This window comes from Podarcis bocagei, assembly GCF_964188305.1.
Source record: "Podarcis bocagei genome assembly, chromosome: Z".
Classification (NCBI taxonomy): domain Eukaryota; kingdom Metazoa; phylum Chordata; class Lepidosauria; order Squamata; family Lacertidae; genus Podarcis; species Podarcis bocagei.
The window spans coordinates 9,464,556-9,488,425 of record NC_138140.1 but is presented as its reverse complement, the minus strand read 5'-3'; the positions used below and the strand labels follow the sequence as shown (position 1 = coordinate 9,488,425).

At 43.6% G+C, this 23,870-nt stretch overlaps 2 protein-coding genes across 15 annotated transcripts in view; one reads left to right on the top strand and one right to left on the bottom strand.

The window, feature by feature from the left end:
* Positions 1 to 23,870, bottom strand: part of SLC31A2 (solute carrier family 31 member 2) — a 537,879-nt gene that overhangs the window by 109,865 nt on the left and 404,144 nt on the right. The gene's annotated exons all lie outside the window — the stretch shown is intronic.
* Positions 1 to 23,870, top strand: part of CACNA1B (calcium voltage-gated channel subunit alpha1 B) — a 345,062-nt gene that overhangs the window by 198,975 nt on the left and 122,217 nt on the right. For all 14 annotated transcript variants that reach the window (XM_081179581.1, XM_081179579.1, XM_081179591.1 and 11 more), the window contains 5 exons: positions 8,188 to 8,300; positions 14,247 to 14,359; positions 14,501 to 14,632; positions 16,963 to 17,035; positions 22,885 to 23,002. In XM_081179581.1, coding sequence (XP_081035707.1) covers positions 8,188 to 8,300; positions 14,247 to 14,359; positions 14,501 to 14,632; positions 16,963 to 17,035; positions 22,885 to 23,002 — 549 coding nt within the window. The remainder of the gene's footprint in view (positions 1 to 8,187; positions 8,301 to 14,246; positions 14,360 to 14,500; positions 14,633 to 16,962; positions 17,036 to 22,884; positions 23,003 to 23,870) is intronic.

Sequence of the window (23,870 nt, the reverse complement as noted above, 5' to 3'; positions counted from 1 at the left end):
GAACAGTTTCAGGTTAAGAACAGACCTCCGGTACGAATTAAGTACGTAACCCGAGGTACCACTGTATATATAGGAGCTAACCAGATGCCTGCAGGAAACCCAAAAGCATAAGAGGACTCTCCCCCATTGCAGATTCCAGCAACTGGCATTAAGAAGCATTATTACCTACAGCTGTAGAGTTTACAGAAGGGCAGGGAAAAGATGAGGGCAGGAACCAATTGGTCAGTGAGTGTCCCCAAATACCAACCTATACATGTGGGGCAAATTGAAATCACATCTATATGGTGCCAGAGACATTGAAGTCAAAGCAAGGCACAGGTGTGAAGCAAAACAAACAAACAAAAAGACAAAGCAAAAACAAACAAAAAACTTACCTCTTTTGTAAGATTCAAACTAGAGAAGAGAATCTCTTGGTTTGTGAGCTTTCTGTTCTTTTTCAGAATCAAACATCAGAAGTAATAAGACAGTTTGATATTATATGCTTCCTATTTCATTTGGGGCTAAGTGGGGTGTGGGTGTGGGTGCCACCATCCTTTTATAACCAGACCCACCCACAAAAGAAGGGGAACCATTAGTTTGCTTGTAGAGAAATGCTTTCAGTCTAGCTTTTGTTTTAAAAAAATAAAAAAATAACTTTTATGTGCTGATATTCATCTCCCAGCTGGTGCCAGAAAGAATGTTCTTGTTAATTACAAATTGAGTGAAAAATTAGACGGGCTGACATACGGGGCGGGAGGGGGGGGGAAAGGGCCATTTTTATTGCAAAGCGGATAAAAGAAAAAAAGGAATTCAGCAGCTAGATGTGGCTGAAAGTAGATATTGCTAAAGGAGAAGAGCTAATGTGGGAAGCTTGTCGGTTCTTTGTTCAGTATAGTGAGGAGGAAGCTAATATGGACATTTTAGCTCATAACTCATCAATAGAGCATCTGTTCTTTATGCAGAAGGTCCCAGGATCAATCCCTGGCACCTCCAGGTAGCAGTGGAAGATAACGCTCTGATAATCCTTGGAGAGTCACTTGCAATCACTGTAGACAGGAACCAATGGTTTAACTTGGCAGCTTTCTATGTCCCTGTGAAGTGCATTTGTTGAAGAGGGGCCCAAAGAATAGCAACAGCCAAAAAACAGACTTCCCAACTACAGTCGAACGTTTTGGCTCTTGAACTCCGCAAACCTGGTAGTGAGTCTTCCAGTTTGCGAATATTCTTTGGAACCCAAATATCCGCCGCAGGTTCTGCACATTCCGGTTGGCTGCAGGAGCTTCCTGCAGCCAATCGGAAGCTGTGCCGAACTTTTTGGAAGTCGAACAGACTTCCGGAACGGATTCTGTTCGACTTCTGAGGTATGGCTGTACAAGTTTAGAAGGAACATCTGGGGGGTGTCTGTCCATCAACAGGTTAGCCCTGTTGGTGTTCCTCAGCAGCAAGAACAGCTGAAAGATGGTTTGCCCACCAGTTGGCTGGGTAGAGAAATTTGAATTCAGTTTATGTGGGCAAACTTACCTAATCCACACTTTCTGAAACAATATGCGAACTGAAATTTGCTTTGCTTCAGATTATACCCATGCAGTTTTCAAACCCAGTAATTGGGGTAAAGTGTATATGAAAATGCATATATTAGTAAAAATAAATGAATACTTGTTTTATTAGGGGAAATTGCATTGCAAAAATGTGTATATTAGGCAAAGTTCCATACCGCTGAATGCATTAGGAGAAATTTGCACTAATCATAGAATCATAGAGTTGGAAGAGACTACAAGAGTCCATCGAGTCCATAAAATGCTTATGACTTTCCATGAGGACCTACAAAATCATTCCCACCCCCCAAGAACAGATGTGGAAATGTGGTGAGCTGAATTTAAGACTGGGATACTTAGAGAAACCTAAATTGACAGAGTCGCCCATCCCTATCTACAGTACCAGTCACCTGCTCTCCAGGTGGATTCTATAACATACCTTACTTTTCCTTTTGTATTCAAGTTTTGTTTTTGTTTACATTAATGTTGAGAAACGAGGGTTGTCTTATACACGGATAGTGCATAGTGGGGACGGGTGATTGGCTGGAGCAGTGAGCAATCGTTTGTCAGCGGTGATATGGTGGATGATTGGTGGCTGCAGCAAGGGCTGCTTTGGATTGGCTGCTGTTGTGGCAATTGGGTGGGTGATTGGTTGCTGTGGCAAGGGCTGCTGTGGATATGCTGTCGCTGCAGCAAATGGGCATGCAATTGCTGGCTGCTGTTGGCGAGCGGGCAGACGCTTGTTGTCTTCAGCGACGTGAGTGATTGTCAGCGTTTTATAGTTGGGTTAGTGATTTTTGGCATCCCCCCTGCAAAAAGCTCCACAACTCTGGGCAATCCCCCCAAAAAAGCTCATCAACCCCAAAACTAGGGGTCATCTTATACACGGGGTGGTGGTGGTGTTATACATGGAAAAATACGGTAAATGGAAAGGATTTAAAGTTTTAGCACAGTTTGGTTGAAAAGCTTCCTGATTTGGTTAGATAAGTTCAGGATTGACACAGCTGATATGACTTCCTTGCCCCCAAAGCCCATGAGGATCCTTTAGCTGTGTTTTGCAGAGCCTTCAAAACCAGTCTTTGGGGATCTCTTACACAGATTGAACTTTAGGTAGTTGCTGGAATCCACAAGAGAGGGAGAGTGTTCTTCTGCTCTGTTTCTCTTTGTGGGTTTCATACAAGCATCTAATCGGCCACTGTGAGAACAGGATGTTGGAATAGATGGGCCATTGGCCTGATCTACTAGAGCTCTTCTTATTTTTATGTTCAGTTGGGCCCAAAGCTGAGGGACACCCTTTCATTTGTGCTATTTGCCCTGCTCTTTAGTGAAATATTTTCATTTTCTGAACATGAACCCTTTGACAGGAGAATCAAAATTCATTGAAATAGGTCTCAGCTCTGTTTATCTAACCTCCAAGTACTTCTGTGGGTTCTTTCTTTCTTTCTTTGATATTGATATATTTGAACAAAACCAAAAGGTTTATCCAGGTCTCTCTAATGTCTACAGGATGGAGAAAATTAGTGGGAGTGAGGATGGTTCTTAATTACCTAGGTTCTAAGAGCCTCTATTGGAAGTGCCCTTTCTTTGTTTAAACACATGGCTTATAACTGGCAGTTTCATTTACACACCTATATGGACTTCCTTTTATTAATATATATGCTTAAATCAGGTTTGATGGAATATATTATTATTATTATTATTATTATTATTATTATTATTATTATTACTACTACTACTAATAATAATAATAATAATGTTTAATCCCCTTCTACACATTTGTTTCAGGGTGATGTAGAAAATATAATAGAGAAACCCAGCTAAAAACAGTTACAAAACTGTTTTTGTAGGCAAATAACAGCAGATTTGTTTATTTTTTAATAGCAAAGAGTAGACATCCATGGCAAAAATGTATACAACCAGCTGGGGGATATTGGTAGGGGGAAATGTCTTCAGTTGTTTCTGGAAAGTACAGATAGTGAGTACCTTTCATATCTTGACAGGAATGATGTTTCACAGCATTGCTTATTGTTAATGTCAACTGGCAATGGTTGTTGTTATTTAATTATTCTTAGTATTTTTATTATTTTTGTTCTTTGTTTCTGTTTGCAAATAAAAAGAATGGTGAGGGTAGGGAGTGGGGAGAAATGGCTCTTCAGAGACTTAGCAGTGAATGTAAAAATAAAAAATAAAAATGTGCTAGCTTTGACAGTGCTAAAGACATGTGTTTTCCCAGGACAATTTTTGCTTAGGCACAGCTTCAGAGTGATGTGAGCAGATTTGCCATAGTTTGATTCAGACTATGGGAAATTCAACCCATAGTCTGCTTCAGCAGGATATTCTTATCTTCTAATGGATTAAATCTGATAAAATATTAGGAGCCAAGAAGGGGAGAACATTTTTGCACAAGTAGCTTTAGCATCAGTGGCCCATAATGCTTCTCACTGGCAGAACATGGGAAGAGCAGGGGTGCCTCCTAATTAGACAGATTTCTAGAAAGTGATTGTAATTGGACTTTGGACAAGATATGTGAACTTCAGCCAGGAAGGGAGCAGAGTTTGCTCTGGGAGGATTGGTAACACCGTAAGCGTGATTTGGGCACCTCTAATTCAATCATGTCTCTCCCTCTAGGGAGAATTTAATTACGTTACAAATCAACTTCAATGCTGCTGAGAGCCTGTGGGTCTGCAGCGATTCCTCAGAACTCCCCGTCTCTGCCTCCTTTCTACTTTCTGCTTGTTGAAATGCTCTGATTAACTTTCTCAGCTTGACATTTCCAACGGTTTCCAAGCATTTTGAAAAAGGAACTGAAAAGGTGCTTAGCAAAAAAAGGGGGAAAGGGAGAAAGGAAAAATATGGGATGTGTCTCGTTTCATCTCTGTATAGCCAGCATGCTATAGACTCCGCTGAAGAGAATCTGGTTTGCACATGTTTGGATTGTGTGGATTTCCACAATAGCAGAACACTGACTCCACTGGTGTTTATAAGCATGCTTTATTGAAGAAGAGACTTGAGTGTCTTGCTTATGAAGGAAGGCTAACAATTTTCAGAAAGAGTATTTAACAATCACCTACCCCACATATGCCCACCTGGCTGCTTCAGTCTATGGAACTGGTACTTTTACAGATGCCACATAATACCCATTCTACATTGATAAGAAAGTGACACTTTAGTGTGGCATCACCTACACTTCAGAACTCCTTGCCTAATGACATTAGGCAGGAGCCTTCAATGTACCCTTTTACGCACCTGCCGAAACCCTTTTACCTTTAGGCATGTCTACCCAACTACACTGAATGCTGATGTGTGTTTTAATCCATTTTTATCTCATCATTGGTTTTAATTATTTTTAGAACTACAGTGGTACCTCAGGTTACAGACGCTTCAGGTTACAGATGCTTCAGGTTACAGACTCCGCTAACCCAGAATAGTACCTCAGGTTAAGAACTTTGCTTCAGGATGAGAACAGAAATCGTGTGGCGGCAGCAGTGGCAGGCCCCATTAGCTATAGTGGTACTTCAGGTTAAGAACAGTTTCAGGTTAAGAACAGACCTCCAGAACGAATTAAGTTCTTAAACCAAGGTACCACTGTATTTAAATAGTTTTCCACTGTTGTTGTTGTTGTTGTTGTTTTACTGATAATCTCATTGTTTATTCTTTGTGCAAACCACATTGAGGTATATAAATTTTGTGAAATGAAGATTGGGATGAATAATGTGGCATACCCAGTGCCATCCAGGGAAATCAATTAGCTGGAGATTCTGGACAGATGAAGGAAAGGTGTCCTTCACACAAACCATAGTGAATAGTGTGGCCCTAATGATGGCATTGGACTCCAGCTCCCATCAACCCTAGCCAACATGGCCCAAGGTCAGGCATGATGGAAGCTGTAGTCCAGCAACCACTGGAGGACCATGGGTTGCCCCCTAGAAACCTTATGACCAGAACCCATCCCATTCAGCTGTGCACTCTATGCAGAGCCTACATTAATGCAATTAGTTTCTTGATGATTTTGTGTTTGCCTTTGATGTCTCAGCCCGGTTCCCTGTGGATATCAGTATGCAGAGCACAGGGAAGCTTCAGAAACAAGCATGCTTATTTATGTCTGCTGAATATTTTAGGTGTCATTTCAAGAAGTGGGTCAGCCAAAAACTGGATGCTGATGGATCTCCTTCTCTGCACAAGTGTTCACAGTCTTTGTGGGACAGGAAAGACCTGTAGTACCATCTCTTGTGCCTGATCCTAATGACCTTAGACTATGTGACAGCATGAAAATAGAATTAGTCTGTCGCTGATTCACACACACACACACACACACACACACACACACGATGCTAATTACCTAATTCAAATATATTGGGTAGGAAAGTAACCAGCATGGCCTTTGCCAGGAGCACAGGTTTCTAAATTAAGTTAAACTGTTTATCACAAACTCTCTCCTCTGCCTTCTGCCATGCACTCCCTTCTTCTCATCCCATGGTTTTATGAAATGCTTCTGTTTAAGGTAGCTTAAATTAAATCTAGAGTAAGACCAGCAACCAAGAATTGCATTTTTCAATCAAATGGGCCAGGGCCATGTCAAAACAAATCCTCATCCTGACCCGTCAACTGAAGGAGAGGGTAGAAATAGGAGCCATTGGCAGGAGTAATGGATGGATGATCACTGGAACCAATCTTTGCTCCCTTGATTTAAAATAATCTGCTTCGTAAAGGTTGGCCAATGCCAGGGCTCGTAACAAATAGTGGTGCCAGGGATGCAGGTTGATCATGCAAACCAAAATTTCCCTAGAAAATTTTGAGATTTTTCTCTTTCTGAATGACTACGTTCTGCTTCCACTGATGGAGGCTGCATGTCCCTGAAGTACAAGTGCAGAGTAAGCTGTTACACTCAGGTCCTACTTGTGGGTTTCCCATTAGCATCTGGTTGGCCACTGTGAGAACAGGATGATGGACCACTTGCCTGATCCAGCAGGTTGTTCTTATGTTCTCAGTCCCCTGGAGAAAGAATACCAATCTGCAGAATTTTAAGGACTTAAGAAGAGTCCTGCTTGATCTAGTCATCTAGTCTAGCATACAATTCTTTCCAGAGAGCCAGCTTGGTGTAGTGATTAAGAGCGGTAGACTCATAATCTGGTGAACCGGGTTCGATTCCCTGCTCCTCCACATGCAGCTGCTGGGTGACCTTGGGCCAGTCACACTTCTCTGAAGTCTCTCAGCCCCACTCACCTCACAGAGTGTTTGTTGTGGGGGAGGAAGGGAAAGGAGAATGCTAGCTGCTTTGAGACTCCTTAGGGTAGTGATAAAGGGGGATATCAAATCCAAACTCCTCTTCCATGACCAACCATGGCAAGTCTGAAAACAGCATGTGAATGCCACAGGCTCCCCGCCAATCTGGTGCTCCTCAAATGTTATTGGACCTCACCTCCCACCAGTCCCAGCCAGCATGGCCAATGGTCAGGGATGTTGCAGGCTGGGGAAGGGAAGGGAATATTCAGATAATACAGTATGTCTCTGATTGTTCTCCAGTGTATCTGTGAAGGAACTGGACCTTACTTGTATGGACTGTTGTGTTTTAGGTGGGATTCATGTTAGCAGCTCTTTATTCATTGGACATTGTAGGGCTGACTAGCTTCCAAATATCAAGGCATTGAAATGACCAGTGTGGATGGGAGGAAAGTCACATCCCAGCCTGAGGTTTCATGTCTTCCTATAGTCTACTGCGAGGAGCTTGTGGTTGACAAGGAGAGTCTATATCTTGGGATAGCCAACTAGGGAGGCCTGAAATTCAAGGTGGGATGCAGCATGACACATAATATTGGTGTGCCTGGAAGAGGCAAAAAAGGAGGAAAGGCTGTTGCTTGAGAGTAAGAGCCTTCTGAAAACCTGATGAGTTTAGGGGTAGGTTAGTCCAGAGAAAGCGGCTGACATTTTAAACTGCTCCCCCCTTTTGCTCCAAAGGGAATATTCTGGGTTTCAATGACATTTGCGTTGTGTATCTTTTCCTTAATCTTCACATCTGTCCCCCCACCCTAAGTAAAATCTTCACTGGTGTGTTCTCACTTTAACACTATCGCACCTGGAGGCCAGTAACCTACCCTAATTGTGGTGGCTTCAGAGGGAACCCAGGGGAACTTGGAGGCTGATTGATAAGGCCAGCATTGTAGAAACTATTGCCCTCTAGTCTGGTGGCTGCTGTCCTTTAGAGGGGGAGACTGAGCAGAGGGGTACACTCTGTGTTAGCCAGGAACACCCTCCCCTCAGTTGGCATGGAACTCAGTGCAGCTTGCGTATGGTTGTAGAGCCACACAGCAATGCTAAACACTGAATAGATTCTAATCTTTGACCAGAAACAGCAACATCCTTTTCTAATGGACAGTAATTTAAACATTCCCGATAATTTGGATGGCTGGTGGACATTTCTGGTCAGCTCTCCATCTATTCTCAGTCCATCCCCGTTGTAAGTTGGATAAGGGTTCTTGGAGACTCAGCACATCCAGATTTGGGAGCTCTTAAAAATACTTCACCATTATGTACTAATTATCTGCTTGCCCATGCAGCAGAAAGTTATTTTCTGTTAGCAGGATCTGCTCCACATCTAGGAGAGGTATCATCCTAATATCAGGAAATAATTTTGTGGATATTTATCATTGATTTGACCTTCTGCTGTTTCTTCCAGATTTTGCAGAATTTGTCTTCCTCGGCCTGTTCCTTACAGAGATGTCTCTGAAGATGTATGGCCTGGGGCCAAGGAACTATTTCCATTCCTCATTCAACTGCTTTGACTTTGGGGTAAGAAGTCTTGGGTGAGAATAGATGGGTTGAAGTCAACCCTTTGCAGTCCTGATATTCTGCATACTCTACTCCCTGGGTCACTCCTGATTCTCAGCATAGGAAGTTGTGTTATACTGACCCAGACCACTGGTCCATCTAGCTCAGATTTGTCTACCATGATCAGAAGCTGCTCTGCAGGATTTCAGGCAGGGGACACTCCCAGCCAGTCCTGGAGATCCTGGGCCCTTTCCCACTGAGCTACATCCACAGAGGAAGCACTTGGATGGATACCCCATTGAGGGACTTCCTTTTTCTGTCATGTCTTGGGGAGGCATCTGAGCATGTGATCTCCTGCTCCATTTAGCACCCAAAGTCAGGGACAGACAACATATGGCCTGCAAATGTTGTGGATTACCACTTGCATTAGCCTCAGTCAGCACCATCCAACCAAACAGGGGCAGACTATAGTAATATGGCACCCCATGCAAAACCAAAATCTGCCCCCCACTCTGCTGCAAGTGTTGGCCAACCAGCTGCACTCTTGTAGTGGGAGGCTGGTGCGATCTCCCTCTCACTCTCGTTCCCCCTCCCCTCCCCTCCCTTCTCCTCCTTTTTTCTAGCCTGATTTTCCCTCCCAGGCAAACAAACAAACAAACAAACAAACAAACAAACAAACAACCAACACTTACAGTCATCAGAGAGGTCTCTCTGAATACCCTCCCCACTTTCTCTCATTCCTGCTCCCTTCCTTTACATCTTTCTCAAACAGAAATAAAAATTCAAGGCTTTAGAAATCCCCCCTTTTTTTCTTCCTTGTTTTTCCCAAAAAGTCAAAGGAAAAGGCCATTGACTTTTTTTAAAAAAATCCCTACCTTACGGCTTTCATGCAAAAGGAAGGAGGAAAGTATAGGGGGGGGGAGAGGCACCCTACTCATAGCCTGGAAGGACAAACCTTTTGGATTTCGTGGACCTTCTCCCTGCCTCTTCCATTTTAAGACGTATATTACTGTGAACTGAAAGGTGGAGGATTGGGGGGAGACTCTCAAATACAGCTTGCTGCTTTCCTCTCCTCTGCTCAGTTCAGTGCCCTGTGTGTGGGAGCCTCTATCCCTGCTCTAAATCTGGCTCTGCACTAATCTCAGTCTGCCCTTCGGATATTTCAGAAGGTTTCCCCTGTTCGCTTTTAAGCCCATTTTTGTAGTTAGCAATGAGGTCTGGAAGCTTGCTGTTCTGTTTATTTTTATTATATTCCCCCCCACAAAGCTGCACTTCTGGATTATGTACTGCAAACAGCCCTGGCCTCTTGGTACCTCTGTTCTTTCTTCTTCCATTTTTCTTTTCTTTTTGCAGCTGACTTGCACAACAAGTGTCCACAGGAAGCAGACTGGCAACCTATTGCAGCTGCCTATTTGTGAGCTGTTGCACTCTGTCATTCTCACATTTCACAGTCATCTCTTGTATGCAAGGCCCGCAAAATAGCCTTTGGCAGGTGCCCACTTGTGCCAGTAAAACTGACATTAATTAGCTGCTTCTTTGCAGCCTTCGAAAGAGAAGGCTACAACGCCATCAGGTCCCCCGAGGTTGGGCTGGCCCTGTTGTCAGCACAGATGGCCTGCACAAAATGGGAAGATGCCATTCTAGCTGGCCAGAGTTAACAAGGGTCAAGTGTTTTGCTCTTGTCTGAGCCTCTGAATCTCACATGTTAGGAATCACAAGTGGGGAGAGAACTGTTGCACTTGGATTCTGTTTGTGGGCTTCCCATTGAGGCATCTCGTTGGCCAGTGAGAGAACAGGATGCTGGTCTAGGTGGCCCTTTGCCCTGATTCAGCAGGGTTCTCCTGATGTTCTTACGTTCTTTACAGCCCAGGGCTGCCACTTACCTTAATGGGCCTTACTCCAAGATAAACAGGAATGGTACTGCTACACAGTTTCTTTTCCAGGGTTGTTTGTGGGGATTGCCTGTGTAGTGCTTTGAACACCAGAATGCACTTGGAGTCATGTGGTCAAGTTGTGACTGGAAACGGCGTTTCCATGCGCTGCCCTGGTTCGCCAGAAGCGGCTTAGTCATGCTGGCCACATGACCCGGAAGCTGTACGTCGGCTCCTTTGGCCACTAAAGTGAGATGAGTGCTGCAACCCCAGAGTCGACCACGACTGGACCTAATGGTCAGGGGTCTCTTTACCTTACAGCTTCCATCACCCTTGACCATTGATCAGGTTGGCCGAGGCTGATGGGAGTTGTAGTCCAACAACATCTGGAGGGCCACAGGTTTGTCATCCCTAATTAAAAACCTTTCTTTGTTCTTTATGAACAACAGCGTCTATTTACCATAGCACCTTGGAAGATGCATCCTCCTCCTCTCACACAGGATGGGATGCCTCTCCTAAGCAGATGCCCACTGAGAATGGTGCGCTGGACCAAGGATGAGGAACCCGTGCATAGCCTCCAACACATCAAGGCGAAAACCCAGGATGCACGTCTTACAGGGGTGTGCTCCCGTGTGAGTCACACGACCTTCACAACATCATGGCCCCCAAGAATTGTGACGGGGGGGGGGGGCTGTTCACTCACATGAGAGCACAGCACCAAAGACACATGTTTTGGGGTGCCGCATGAGACTGCAGCCCCGGAAAAGTGCTTATTTGGGGTGAAATCATGGTACTCAAAATGGGCACTGTGCTCCTGTGTGGAAAAAATGGGATGTCCCAGTTTTACCAGGACGGTTGAGGGGTATGCCAGCAGACATCCCAGAAGTCACCTGACTATATCTCCTACCACCCTTACTCATCAGCCATGCTGACCGGGACTGATGGGAGTTGGAGTCTGGTAGCACTGCCTTAATTAATTAATTGAAATACCAAGGGGGAGGGGAGAGAAAGAGATGGGGGAGGACCTCCAGTCAATAGAGTTTTAAACATTCTAGTATTTAGAGCATCCTGAGTTGTTCCTCTGGGTGCAGCTGTTTCTGTCTTGCTCCACTGCATGCAGAGCTGGTAATTAACTCTCCAATGTGGGCTTCCTATCGGGTAGGGAAGAGACATTTTATCACTTGCTAATTCATCATCATTTGCTGATCCCACTGGGATCAAGCACTATCTCGCTCTGTGATTCCCATTGCTCATATTATGTTTCCCCAGTTCTATCCATCCCCCAGTTGTATACTGTTGCTTTCTTGTAGCCTCTTGAGGGCTGGCAGTATTTTGTAGTTTGGTTCAGTTTGACAAAGCAACACGATGGAAAATGTATAAGAGCACCCAGTGAGATATGATGCAAGGTGTAAACGCAAGAATATTGATATGCTCCTCCTAAGCGGTCTTCTTCTTCTTCTTCTTCTTCTTCTTCTTCTTCTTCTTCTTCTTCTTCTTCTTTTTCATCTACTTTAATTTGTATTCCACTTTCCCACAAAATTTTACCCAAAGTGGCTCACAACATGAATAAATAAATATACAAAAAATTAGTCCATGCAAGTTTGCATAAAAGAATACAAATAAACCAACCTTATTTATCACCATAAAAGTTACTAGAAGAGAATTTCTCAAAACAGAAATACAGGTAAAAGGTAGTTTACAAAGCATCCACATACTCCAGACGGATCTGTTTCCACTGGTTTGGAACCAAGACTCAACCTTCACACATTCAGGTGCTCTACCCTATCTCTCACCTGGGGTACTGCAGGCAGTCCCACTCTGGCTCTCAAAGTGAACCATTCACAGTGGGATCAGGCATTAAACAGGGATGTATTATCATCCCAACTATTTCTTATTTTCATCGCCATCATCCTACACATTGTCAAAGGGAAACTCCCCACTGGGGTAGAAATCATATATCGAACAGATGGAAAGCTCTTCAATTTGTGTAGCCTGAAAGCAAAGAGTAAGGTTACCATAACCTCCATCATAGAGCTTCAATATGCTGATGACTTAGTGTGTGCACACTCAGAGGACAACCTCCAAACCATCCTAAATATCTTTGCAGAAGCTTACAGAAAGCTTGGTCTATCGCTCAATATCCAAAAAACCAAAGTGCTGCATCAATAAGCACAAAACAACCCGTCCACTGAACCACAAATCCATCTTAACAGTGTAACATTGGGAAGTGTCAATTGCTTTTCCTACCTGGATAGTTATCTTTCCATAAGGGCCAACATTGATGCAGAAATCTAGCATCAACTGAGCTCTGCAAGTGCAGCTTTCTCCCAATTGAAGTGAAGAGTGTTTGAGGACCAAGACATTCACAGGGAAACCAAAATGCTTGTTTACAAAGATATTGTACTTCCAACTTTACTGTACTCTTGTGAAACATGGACCACTTATAAATGCCATTTCCAACTCCTCAAAAGATTCCATCAGTGGTGTCTCCAAAAATTTTTACATATCACTTGAGAAGACAGGCAAACTAATGTTAGCGTATTGGAAGAAGCAAAGATCACCAGTGTCAAAGCAATGATTCTTCAACATCAACTTTGTTGGGCTGGTCATGTTGTTTGGATGCCTGATTATCATCTTCCAGAGCAACTACTCTATTCCCAACTTAAGAATGGAAAGACAATCTTACTCAGCTATGAGTGATTGCCAGAGAAGAAGACTTTTAACCTTATGGAAGGACATAGGAACATAGGAAGTTATCTTCTACAGAGTCAGACCATTGGCCCACCTAGCTCAGGATTGTCTACACTGGTAGGGATATCTCCAGTCTTACCTGGAAATGCTGGGGATTGAACCTGGTACCTTCTGCATGCAAAGCAGATACTCTGCCACAGAGCCACAGCACTCATCCCCACTTCAAAAGGCTAAGCAAAGGGTGGTATTACCTGCCCTGTTCCTTTGACTTTAAGACAATGGGAGTTCTAATCCACATTAGTGGTTGCAAGTTTTTCTGAGAGGCTTTATTGAGATTTCCCTCCCCTCTCACACACCTGGCCCTTCAGAAAGCAGACTGTTTTGCAGGGTTTTTGATGGTGGTGACCACCTACCCAACCTTTGTCACAAAGCCCCTGGATGGTGCTAGGCCTGGGCATGATTGTGGAGGATGCAAAATAGTGCCTGGTTGCCAACATAGTTGCTACTGCTGTTGTCATTTATAGCAGCAAAGAGGGGAGGGGGCTGGAGGGAGGGGAGAAAGAAACAGTGTGGCTATTGATGGTGAGCCTCCTGTCTGCCTCCTAAAAAAGTAATCATAATAATGTTGGCAATTTCTCCCCTCCTTGAAGGAATTTAGTGGAATGAAGTGCTTCTTACCCACTCCAATCCTTTGCTCCAAGATTGGGTATATAATTTACAGAAGGTCTTTCAAACCTGCCTTTATAGTCTTAAAGAGCTAGAAACTTGAATTGTTACCATTTAAAAAGCTGAGATTTTTCTGGACACCAATAACTGTAGCAGAAAATAAACACCAAATCATTGACTAGATATATACAGATAAACATGTATGTACTCTTATTTATATTATTTATTTATTTATATTATATATTTATATATTAGCTACCTTGCTGCATCACTCTACCTCCCAAGGGAGACTAGGGTGATGCGTGATAAGATATAAAAAGGCAAAATGTAATTTGTAAATAAAGCATCACAGTTAGCAGTGGAACTATGAAATATCATTACAACCATTAACACCCCCCCCCAAAAGAAACCCTCTTCAGCTGTTTGGTATTAAAACAACTTTACCTCAGTTTGTGAAAGCCTCTCTCTTGTATAGAAAGATTGAATATACAGTCCTTGCCTGAGGCAGAGACTGAAGAAGCTTACAAAATTAGCCCATTGGGTTGGTGCCAATATTATTCCTCTTCAGAGAAGACCCGTTGAAATCAATGGAAATCACTGGGGTCCATTAATTTCAGTGGGTCTACTTTGAGTAGGACTAACCTTAGTTCCAACCCCTTCTTTTTGGAAATTGCTCATTGGCAATGATCAGATCTTCTTTTCCCCACACATCAGCCCATCACTCCTTTGTTTCTTGCAGGTGATTGTGGGGAGCATCTTCGAAGTCATCTGGGCTGCAGTGAAGCCCGGGACCTCCTTTGGCATCAGCGTGTTGAGGGCTCTCAGGCTGCTGAGGATTTTCAAAGTTACCAAGTATGTTTTAAGTTTCTTCTTCCTTTTTCTTTCTTTCTTTTTAGTGTGGGATGTGTGAAGGGGAATTTATGCACTTGGAAAACCCACTTTCAGAAATCCTGATGCATTCGTTAACTGGCTTGGTTTGGTTTGGAATCCCAGGTACTGGAACTCCTTGAGGAACCTGGTGGTCTCCTTGCTGAATTCAATGAAGTCCATCATCAGCTTGCTGTTCCTCCTCTTCCTCTTCATTGTTGTGTTTGCTTTGCTGGGGATGCAGCTTTTTGGAGGACAGTAAGTTCAATTCACTAAATTAATCTCAATAAACTTTTGACGGGCGTCTGGCTACAAGGAACGGTACTCTCCCCGCTTGTGATTCCTAGCAACTGGTATTCATAGGCATGCTGCCTACTGGACTTGCGATAGTTTTGGCTCCAGTTTCAGATGTTTGCACTCTGAATGTTTTGCTAATCTCTCACAGCAGGTTGCAGACGGACTTAAGTTTCTCCCGATTCCAAGCTGGACAGAACCAGCTAGTTCACCACTTTTAAATAGCTCTGTGGGGTTGTTTCATGTCCTGCATTTCAGATTTCTGTAGGCATCTGGTTGACCATTATGAGAGCAGTATGATGGACTAGATGGGCCTTCAGCCTGAACCAGTAGGGCTCTTATGTTCTTATCTGTGAGTACTCTTTGATTCAAATCTCTCACTGGAAGCTCAAGTGTCTTCAATGACAAGGAATATTTATGCCCAGCTCTGGCTGGTTCACTACTTATGGCCACTGCTAGACGAAGGCTACTTGGCCTCAATAATCCATGCTGGAGATCACTAACGTCCAGTTTGGACTGCTTTGATGCACTCTATATTGGGCTACCCTTAAAAATTTTTTTTTGATAAAAGAAGGGGATTCCAAGATTTGAAGAAGTAACCCAGAATGGACAGTTATTAACAAGGCAGAACATTACTAGTAGAATGAAAATATATGCATATACACATAAAACGTTACATACAGATTGTTAAAATAAAAACATCAGAGCACCAGCTCTTCCCTTAAAAGTAAGCGGTCCTCCTAGAGAAGAACGTGCCAAAGGGCTGATTGTGGCAAGCTGCTGATTCTCTGGGTTCACTCTAGCTGTACTGAAAAACAGTCATGAAATGAGGAAGAATAAAATTACAAGATAATAAAATAATAATCTTAATAATTATAGAAAGCTTAAAAAGAATGAATGATTTAAAATATATTCATTAGTGGAACAGAATCCCATAACGGCTCAGGACCGCAATGCTTCAAGGACTGCCTTTCGCCATATGAATCAACCTGGACCCTGCATTCACCCTGTGAGGCCCTTCTTCATGTGTCTCCTTCATGAGAGATTCGGAGGGCGGCAACACAAGAACAGGCCTTTTCTGTGGTGGCCTCCTATCTGTGGAATGCTCTCCCCAGGAAGGTTCACCTGGCACCTTCATTACATATCTTTAGGCACCTGGCAAAAATGTTTCTCTTCAACCAGGCATTTGGCTGATTAACATTCTGTGGCTTTTAAAATGTGTTTGTGGGAAGGTGGTTATTGATTCGGTTTTGTTTTATTATGTAGTTTTTATTCTCATTTTGCATTTTTCTGTTGTTAACTGCCCTGAGATCTTCGGATGAAGAGCAGTCTACAAATTTAATAAGTAATAATAACAGTAATAGTAATAATAACAACACAAGATTCATACTTGCACCAAACATCCCAAATATTCATGAATGTTGCCAATTAAGCTCATATTTAGTGGGAATGTGCCAACCATGAAGATTGTTTAGTCATATAAATCACAATCAGCTCCCAAGCAGAAGCAAAGTTGCATGGGTCCACATCACCCCAGTGACATGTGTTTTATGACAGTTTTTCAGAAATGGCAAGAAACACAACTTCTTTAAGCCATATATCCATAGAGTAACAAGCTGCACCCTTCCATCCACCATAGGTCATTAAATGAGTGGCTATCCTTAAAGACTGCCTGGAAACTGCAGTTGGTGCAAAATGTGGCTTACCAAACTGTTGAGCAGAGCAATAAGGTGGGACCATGTACCACCACTCCTGAAAATAAGGCACTAGATTTTTTTGCCCAATGGACCAGATTCTTATCTTCCCCTCCTCTCCACAGGCCACCTTTGACAGTTAGAAGGCCCACCCACCTGCCAAACATCTGGTGTCATAATGGTGTCAAGTGGTGTTCTTGGAGGGAGCAGGATCCCCCACCCCACCCCCAAAAACAGACTATTGAAGACTGAGCATGCTCAGACAGAAGACTGGTGGAAGGGAGAATGTTATGGAGCATCCTGGAGAAAGGGCATGGCTGTCTGGCTTGAACCCTGAACAGGCACACTCCCTGCTGCAACATTTTATTGCAAGTCCCAGTTGTACCTCTGAATACCAGTCACTTGGGGGGAGGCACAAATCATGGGGTTGTCGTTTGCCTTCATGCCCTCCTTGAAGGCTTCCCAAAGGCATATAGGTGCCCACTGTAAGAGCCCGGATGCTGGAGTAAAGGGACCTTTGGTCTGATCCAGCAAGGCAGCTCTTAAAAGATTATTAGCATTCTACCCTGCCATTAATATTCATTTTCTGCCTCTTTCTAGGTTTCATTTTAGTGACGAAACACCAACCACAAACTTTGATACTTTCCCCACTGCTATTCTAACTGTGTTTCAGGTAAGGGCACTCTTGACTTGGTGCAAAAGAGCTGAAGGGTCCTCAGAGATCATATAGTCCTCCCCACTGCTGATGCAGGAAATCTGCTGCTTCTGCATGTCTGACAGGGGGCCATCCAGCCTCTGCTTGAAAGCTGCTAATCAAGGATAAGCCCACTGCTTTCTGAGGCAGTCTGTCCCACTGTCAAACAGCTTGTGGCATCAGGAAGTTTTTCCTAATACTTAGTCATATTCCCTTGTAATCTGAACACAGTGACTCAAGCAACTGAAAACACATGTCTGCCATTGTCTATGGAACAACCCCTTCAATATATTTGAAGATGGCTATGAGACTGTCTCTTAATCACACTTCTCCTCCTCTAGGCTAAAAATATCCAACTTATTTAACCTCAGCTCATCGTTCAACCTTAGCTCCAGGCCTCTCAGCCTTGTCAAATAGGCCAAGAATATTGCATCCGTATTGCAATTAGTTTGGGACAGAGACTGAAGCCAAGAGATAAGCAAAAGGTGAGGAACTGGATCTGGCCAGGCGGCCAGATGGTTAAGTCCCCCACCTCTCGTTGGCCAAATCTGAGAGGTGGGAAGAGCCAGGCAACTGTCAGTCATCTGATGTCACAGACTGGTTTGTCAATGCCAGCCCCTGTTGCTAGGAAATCTATCTGCTGCATGGAAGGTGCAGGGCAGGGAGCCAGCAGGAGTGCCTCTCCTCCCCTGTACTCTACAGGCTGTCCACCCCCAAGGGCATCCTTCTCACCTTCCTCCTCACCTTCCTTATTTGGCAGCAAGTGCCAATCCAGTCATGATCCAGTTGAGCTCATGGGGATCATGACAAATGCTATCTTGCGCAGCACTTTGAAAGAGGCCTTTCGTGACTTACCTAGCCTCACAAAGCCTCTTTCGAAGTGTGATCTTGTGGCCGGCTTTGCATAGGACTTTGCAGCAGATCAGCAGGGCCTAAACCCCTCTTATCAGCTGAGCCAGGTTTATGCCTGCCCCACACCTCGTACCATATATGACATCTGTTACAATAGGGCAGGTGTATGTGCTTAGGCTGAAATGGCCTCAAGGGCTGAACAAGGTATCTGGCAGGCTTAGCTGGGACTGGAAGTAACTCACCCCCGAGACAGGCTTCTGGCAGAGGAGAGATTTGAATTGGGGTTTTAATCTCATATTCCTATTGACTTGGGGTTTCTTACAGGAGTCACTGGGTAGTCAAGCAGTGGAACTGGATATATAAATGAATGTGCAATGATGGTGTCCTTGCCATTATCCTTACTTAGTTGGGTGGAGAATTCAAAACACAGAACTCTCAGAAAACAAATGTCCAATAGGTGTGGATGAATTTGTTCAATTTCAGTTTCTTGTTTTTCCATTCTTAAGCTCAGTTTGCCATATTTCCACACCAGTTTACTTTTTAAAAAACAAAATCCTCCAGAAAAGTCATTGCCATTTCAGTATGCATTTCCCCCCAAAACTACCTTTTTGCAAGTAATTTCCCCTAATATAACACGTTTTTGGTGTGTCATTTTCCTCAAATATATGAGACCTGAATTTTCTTTCCCCATCCCTAACCTCCAGCTGATACAGTGGCGTAGCGTGGGTTGTCAGCACCCGGGGCAAGGCAAGTAATTTGCGCCCCCTAACCCATGGATTTGTGCCCCCTAACCCTAACCCCCAGATGTTGCGCCCGGTGCGGCCGCCCCCCCCTGCACCCCCCACACTACGCCACTGAGCTGATATCAACTGTAACCAGGCAAGAGTGTGGTGATTTCTGTCAGCACACAGAACCATGGCCCTTGGCTTTTCTGTCATGTCACCAGAATCTATCTCTGTGGCCCTTGTCTGCCGTGGTGCAGTCTTGGTTAGCAGATGATGTGACCTGCTTTTCTGTCTTCACAATCAGCTCCCTAAATTAACAAGGACAATAGCCTGAGAGACGGATCTGAGTTCATAGGAAATAATGAAAAGAGTGGAATGTGGGACCCATTGCATTTGACATTCTGGTTTCTGTAGAGCATTATAATTGGGGACAGGAATGCTAATCAGGCAGGAAGCAAATGAAAAAAGGCAAACCCTTACTCAGCGAGGTAAGAGGAAATGAGAGACATTCTAAGCTCTGGAAGCTCAAGGGTTGGGCAGCCTTTGCACATGGGAGGAGGGCTTCCTGTCAAAGTCATACAGAAATCGAGGCCACCAAGGGAGAGGTGCTTCCTCTCCAATCCCAGACTTACCCTCTCTGGCCTCTGAATACCAGTTGCTGGGAATTTTGAGTGGGGAGACTTGCTGTTGCACCCGGGTCCTGCTTGCAGGCTTCCCTTAATGAACATCTAGCTGGCCACAGTGAGAACAGGATTCTGGACTAGGTGGGCCACCAACTGTACTTCTGATGCTGATGGAATGGAAAGAAGATACAATAGTCCAAATCAATCCATATTAGCCCCTTTTCACCTACTCACAACACCTCTTACATGTGTGCATAACCTTACAAAGCACTGTGTCATCATCATCATCATTGCTTATCTGTGTGCTGCCTTTCCAGACTAAACCAGGCTCAAGTCTTCTGACAACATCAAAGTGCTTTACATAATTCATTTGCTGTTGCAAGACCTCAGCTAATGAAAAACACATTCTGTTAACAAATGTGCAATAAAATGAAACAGTCCAGCGATTGTTCAAAATAAGGCCTGACAATTAACCCCCCCCCCCAAGAATTTAATCCAGATTAAGACTATGAACTAATTCTTGCTATGTGCTGATCTACATATTTAGGGAAACAAGATGGTTGACTCCTTGGACTTTACTGCTTCCAGCTGCAGGTGGAAGAAATTGTATGCTGGTGGTGGGAACAGGGTGAGGTCATTCCTTTCTCTACAGGCAACATGGAAACACGCAGTTCAATAGGCACAACACAACAGTAGCAGCAGCAACAACAATAGAAGAATAAAAAGCAGGATAATGTTTTTATTGAGCCCATCTCTTCAAAGTCTTTACAGGTTAAAAATATATTCGCCAGCTCCCAAAAGATGACATCAGAATTAGCTGGGAGAGCCTTCTCCTCCTCCTCCTCCTCCTCCTCCTCCTCCTCCTCCTCCTCCTCCTTCTTCCTTAAATAATTTTTATTGGTTTTTTCACAATTAATTTCCACAATTAACTACAAAAAACAAATCCCCCCCATCCCTATTCACAAAAACATTTCAAAACCTTATCTTTGAGGTTCTTTAGACTTCATGACTTCCCTTCATTCCCTCTTCTGGTTCCTTATATTAACAAAATTCTTCTGCATTTCCTTACACATACTTCATTGCAGATTGCAAGTGTGAAGTCTGACCCTGCCAATATATCAATTTATTTACATTATTTTGCATATATACAATGAGTGTTTCCCGTTTCCCCCCCTAACTTTGGCATATTGAAATTTCACTGGAAGGCAACTATCAGTTAAGTCAGATTTAAAATCCAGCTCACCTTCCTCACAGTCTCCTCTTGGTCTCAGAGGCTGTAATTTCTGCCTCATTTCTGCCACCAAGGCATTCCCAAATATTTCCTGTCTACCCCCCATGCCATCCATATCTGCCCGAGTGTCTCCTGGTATTTCTTCATATCAATCACAGTTTCCATTTTTCTAAAAATTTCCCCCAGCCCTTGCATCAAGACCTCCACCACTTCTGTTTTCTTTGTCGCTGGTTCTATCTTAATAATTAGTTCTGTCACCATTTCAGTATTTTTGTCCATTTGGGCTATAAGTTTATCTGCTGTCTTATCCAAATTTTCCTTTATCTCCTTAATCAACTCATTTCTCAGTTCATAGAAGAATTCCACCCATTCACCATAAGGCTTATCCCCCATGTCCTGTACAGAAGTCCTTCTAGCCGAACTTGGGGTTGGTTGCTTTTTAATTGCCATGTTCAATAAGTTATTATTAAAACAATCAAAAATGGTCCGAACAGAGTGAAAATATCCAATACTCCTTCTACTCGATTCACTCTGCCCTTGCCAAGTTTCTCTTTCCCTTGTTCTCAAGACAACCAATTTTCCAGCCGTACCTTGTCAGTTTTGTCAAGGCCACCAAGTAACACTTTCCCATGGAACACGGTCTTTTGTACTTTCCCACTCCCTCCAGCCCGATTGCATGTTACATGTACACAATTTGAAATAAAATCCAGCTTTCAAATTAACATTCAGATTAAACAGATATCTACTTTAAAAAGAAAACAAAAGCAGTTAGTCCACACAAAATCACAACTTAATAATCCAGAGGAGAGTAAAAGACTCTCACTGATCCAGTTCTCTAAAAATGTCTTGAAGTGAGATAAAGAGTTACAGACAGTTGAAGATCATTATAATTCCTCTTTTCTGGTAGAGTCCAAATGCCTTTCCTTCCCACAACCAGAGAGAGATTTACCAGGCTTCCAGCTCTAGAAAGGTGGCGTAGGGGGTTCTCAGATGTTGTCCAATATCTGGCACTGTTGATATTCAGCCTCTATAGCCAGTTCCAAACTTTAAAGTACCAATTTATCTTTACACACACACACACACACACACACACACACACACACACACACACTAGGAGCAAGCTCAGTCTTCTTTAAACCACTCCAACCAAAATGTGCCTTGTAAAGCCCATATATGCTTCCATATCCTCACCCCACAGAGTACTTCATTAGTCTTGTTTCAAGCTTTCTCTGCTGGGCTCAGATTCACCTATGGCCTTAGTCGTGCACGCTCCTCTCCACAATTCTCCATTATAAATCCGATAAAAGGTAGTAAAGAATGGGTTTCAGACGCTTTTAATCCACCTTTCCCATCGGCAGACATATATCTAATAGAGTCAAGTAAAATTAATACCATTCTCACTTGCAAGTTGTTTCCATGCAGCGATAATTACTCAGAAGATGGGGATAGACTTCCTTTTTACTCCTCCGTCTAGCACCAAATTCAGCCTAATTAGATTCAATAATTAATCTTCTTTACATTTCCATCAGCCAAAATGTAGTTCTTGGAAGATCTCTGCTGCAGGTAGGAGTTTGAGGCTCCACTCCCGTGGAGTTGAGATATTGCCATGTCCGCAGGCTCAATCACAGGCTTTTTAGGGGGTGCAGCTCACCTTGGAGCTCCCCCCTGTGTCTCTGTGGGGCTTGAGTCTGTCAGTCGATCAGACTGGCACTCATTTTCGCCATTCGCAGAAACCTGAAGTCCGCTGGGAGAGCCTTCTTAATGAAGGCATCACCACAGGGGTGGGAAATGACCTTAGTCATTTAGATCATTTTCATCCCAAGGACAGCATTCGCTCATGGGCAGCCTTTTGGGGCCACATGCTAGGGGTGGGCAGGGTCAGAGGCAGTGGATGGAAATGGCCGAAGGCCACATTGTAGCAATGCGAAAGTCAGAAATAGATGGACACACAGACCTATGTGCACACACTTCCCCATCCAGGCAAACTAGAGGTATTGGTCACATCCACACCATGCATTTAAAACATATTTATACCACTTTGGCAGTTACAACTTCCAGCAAAGAATCTTGGAAATGGTAGCTTGCCCCTCACAGAGCAACAGTTCCCAGCACCCTTAGCATACTGCAGCTGCCAGGGTTCTCTGCAGGAAGCCATGTGCTTTAAACGTCTGGTGTGGATGTGGCTATAGTTACAACTGTGCACTTAAGGAAAGAGTGGAGTAAGACCAGTGAAAGGTATGGCCTGGGGACAGGCCCAAAGACCTGCCAGAGGGAGCCAGAGGGCTGAGGTTCCCCAGAACTGCTCTAAACAAGCCAAACTATCTGGAAAAAGGTTTTAATTATCTTTCCCACCCTCCCCTCACACTTTCTTATTTTTTACTCTAATTAACTTTACAGATTCTGACTGGAGAAGACTGGAATGCAGTGATGTACCAGGGGATAGAATCTCAAGGGGGTGTCCACTCAGGAATGTTCTCATCCATCTACTTCATTGTCTTGACACTGTTCGGTAACTGTATCCTTGCCCTGCCAAAATCTGATTTGCTAATGGCATTTTATGCTGCTCCATTGCTAGAAAATGCATATTCAACCTTAGCAGCCACGTGCTAATGGGCAGCTGGTGGAAACCCATTAGTAGAAATATTGATTTATTATGAAATGTAGTAGTATTTGTGAAGTGTGTTTGTTTGGGGGGCTGGGGGAGCATCCAGCTGGTGAAATCCTAAACTTTGGTAGTCCCATTTATGCAGTGCAGGCTTCCTGTTGTTATTCTTCCTCCCACCTGAAAAAAGGAATAAACGTATATTATTTTTTTCAACCTGCAAACACACGTAACACTAAGTCATGTGTTGCTGTTTTTTAAATGCTGGTTTGTTCATCTCACAGATGAGCAAATAAGCCTAGATATATTTTTCCAGATTGGTACCTCTATGGCATGGATAGGCAACCAATCGCCTTCTCAATCCGGCCCGCAGACGGTCTGGGAATCAGCGTGTTTTTATATGAGTAGAATGTGTCCTTTTATTTAAAATGAATCTCTGAATTATTTGTGGGGCCTGCCTGGTGTTTTTACATGAGTAGAATGTGTCCTTTTATTTAAAATGCATCTCTGGGTTATTTGTGGGGCATAGGAATTCATTCCTTCCCCCCCCCCCCAAAATAGCCCAGCCCCCCACAAGGTCTGAGGGACAGTAGAGCAGCCCCCTGCTGAAAAAGTTTGCTGACCCCTGTTCTATGGTTTGGGGGGCTTCTTGGGTGAGGAAGTAGCCAAAAGACTATAGTTGAGCAAGGCTGTTTGGTTCAGACATAATGCCAAACCATAGCAATAGTTTGTAAAGCAACAGCAAGCCACGTTTCGCATTATGGTTTGTTGACAAAAAGCG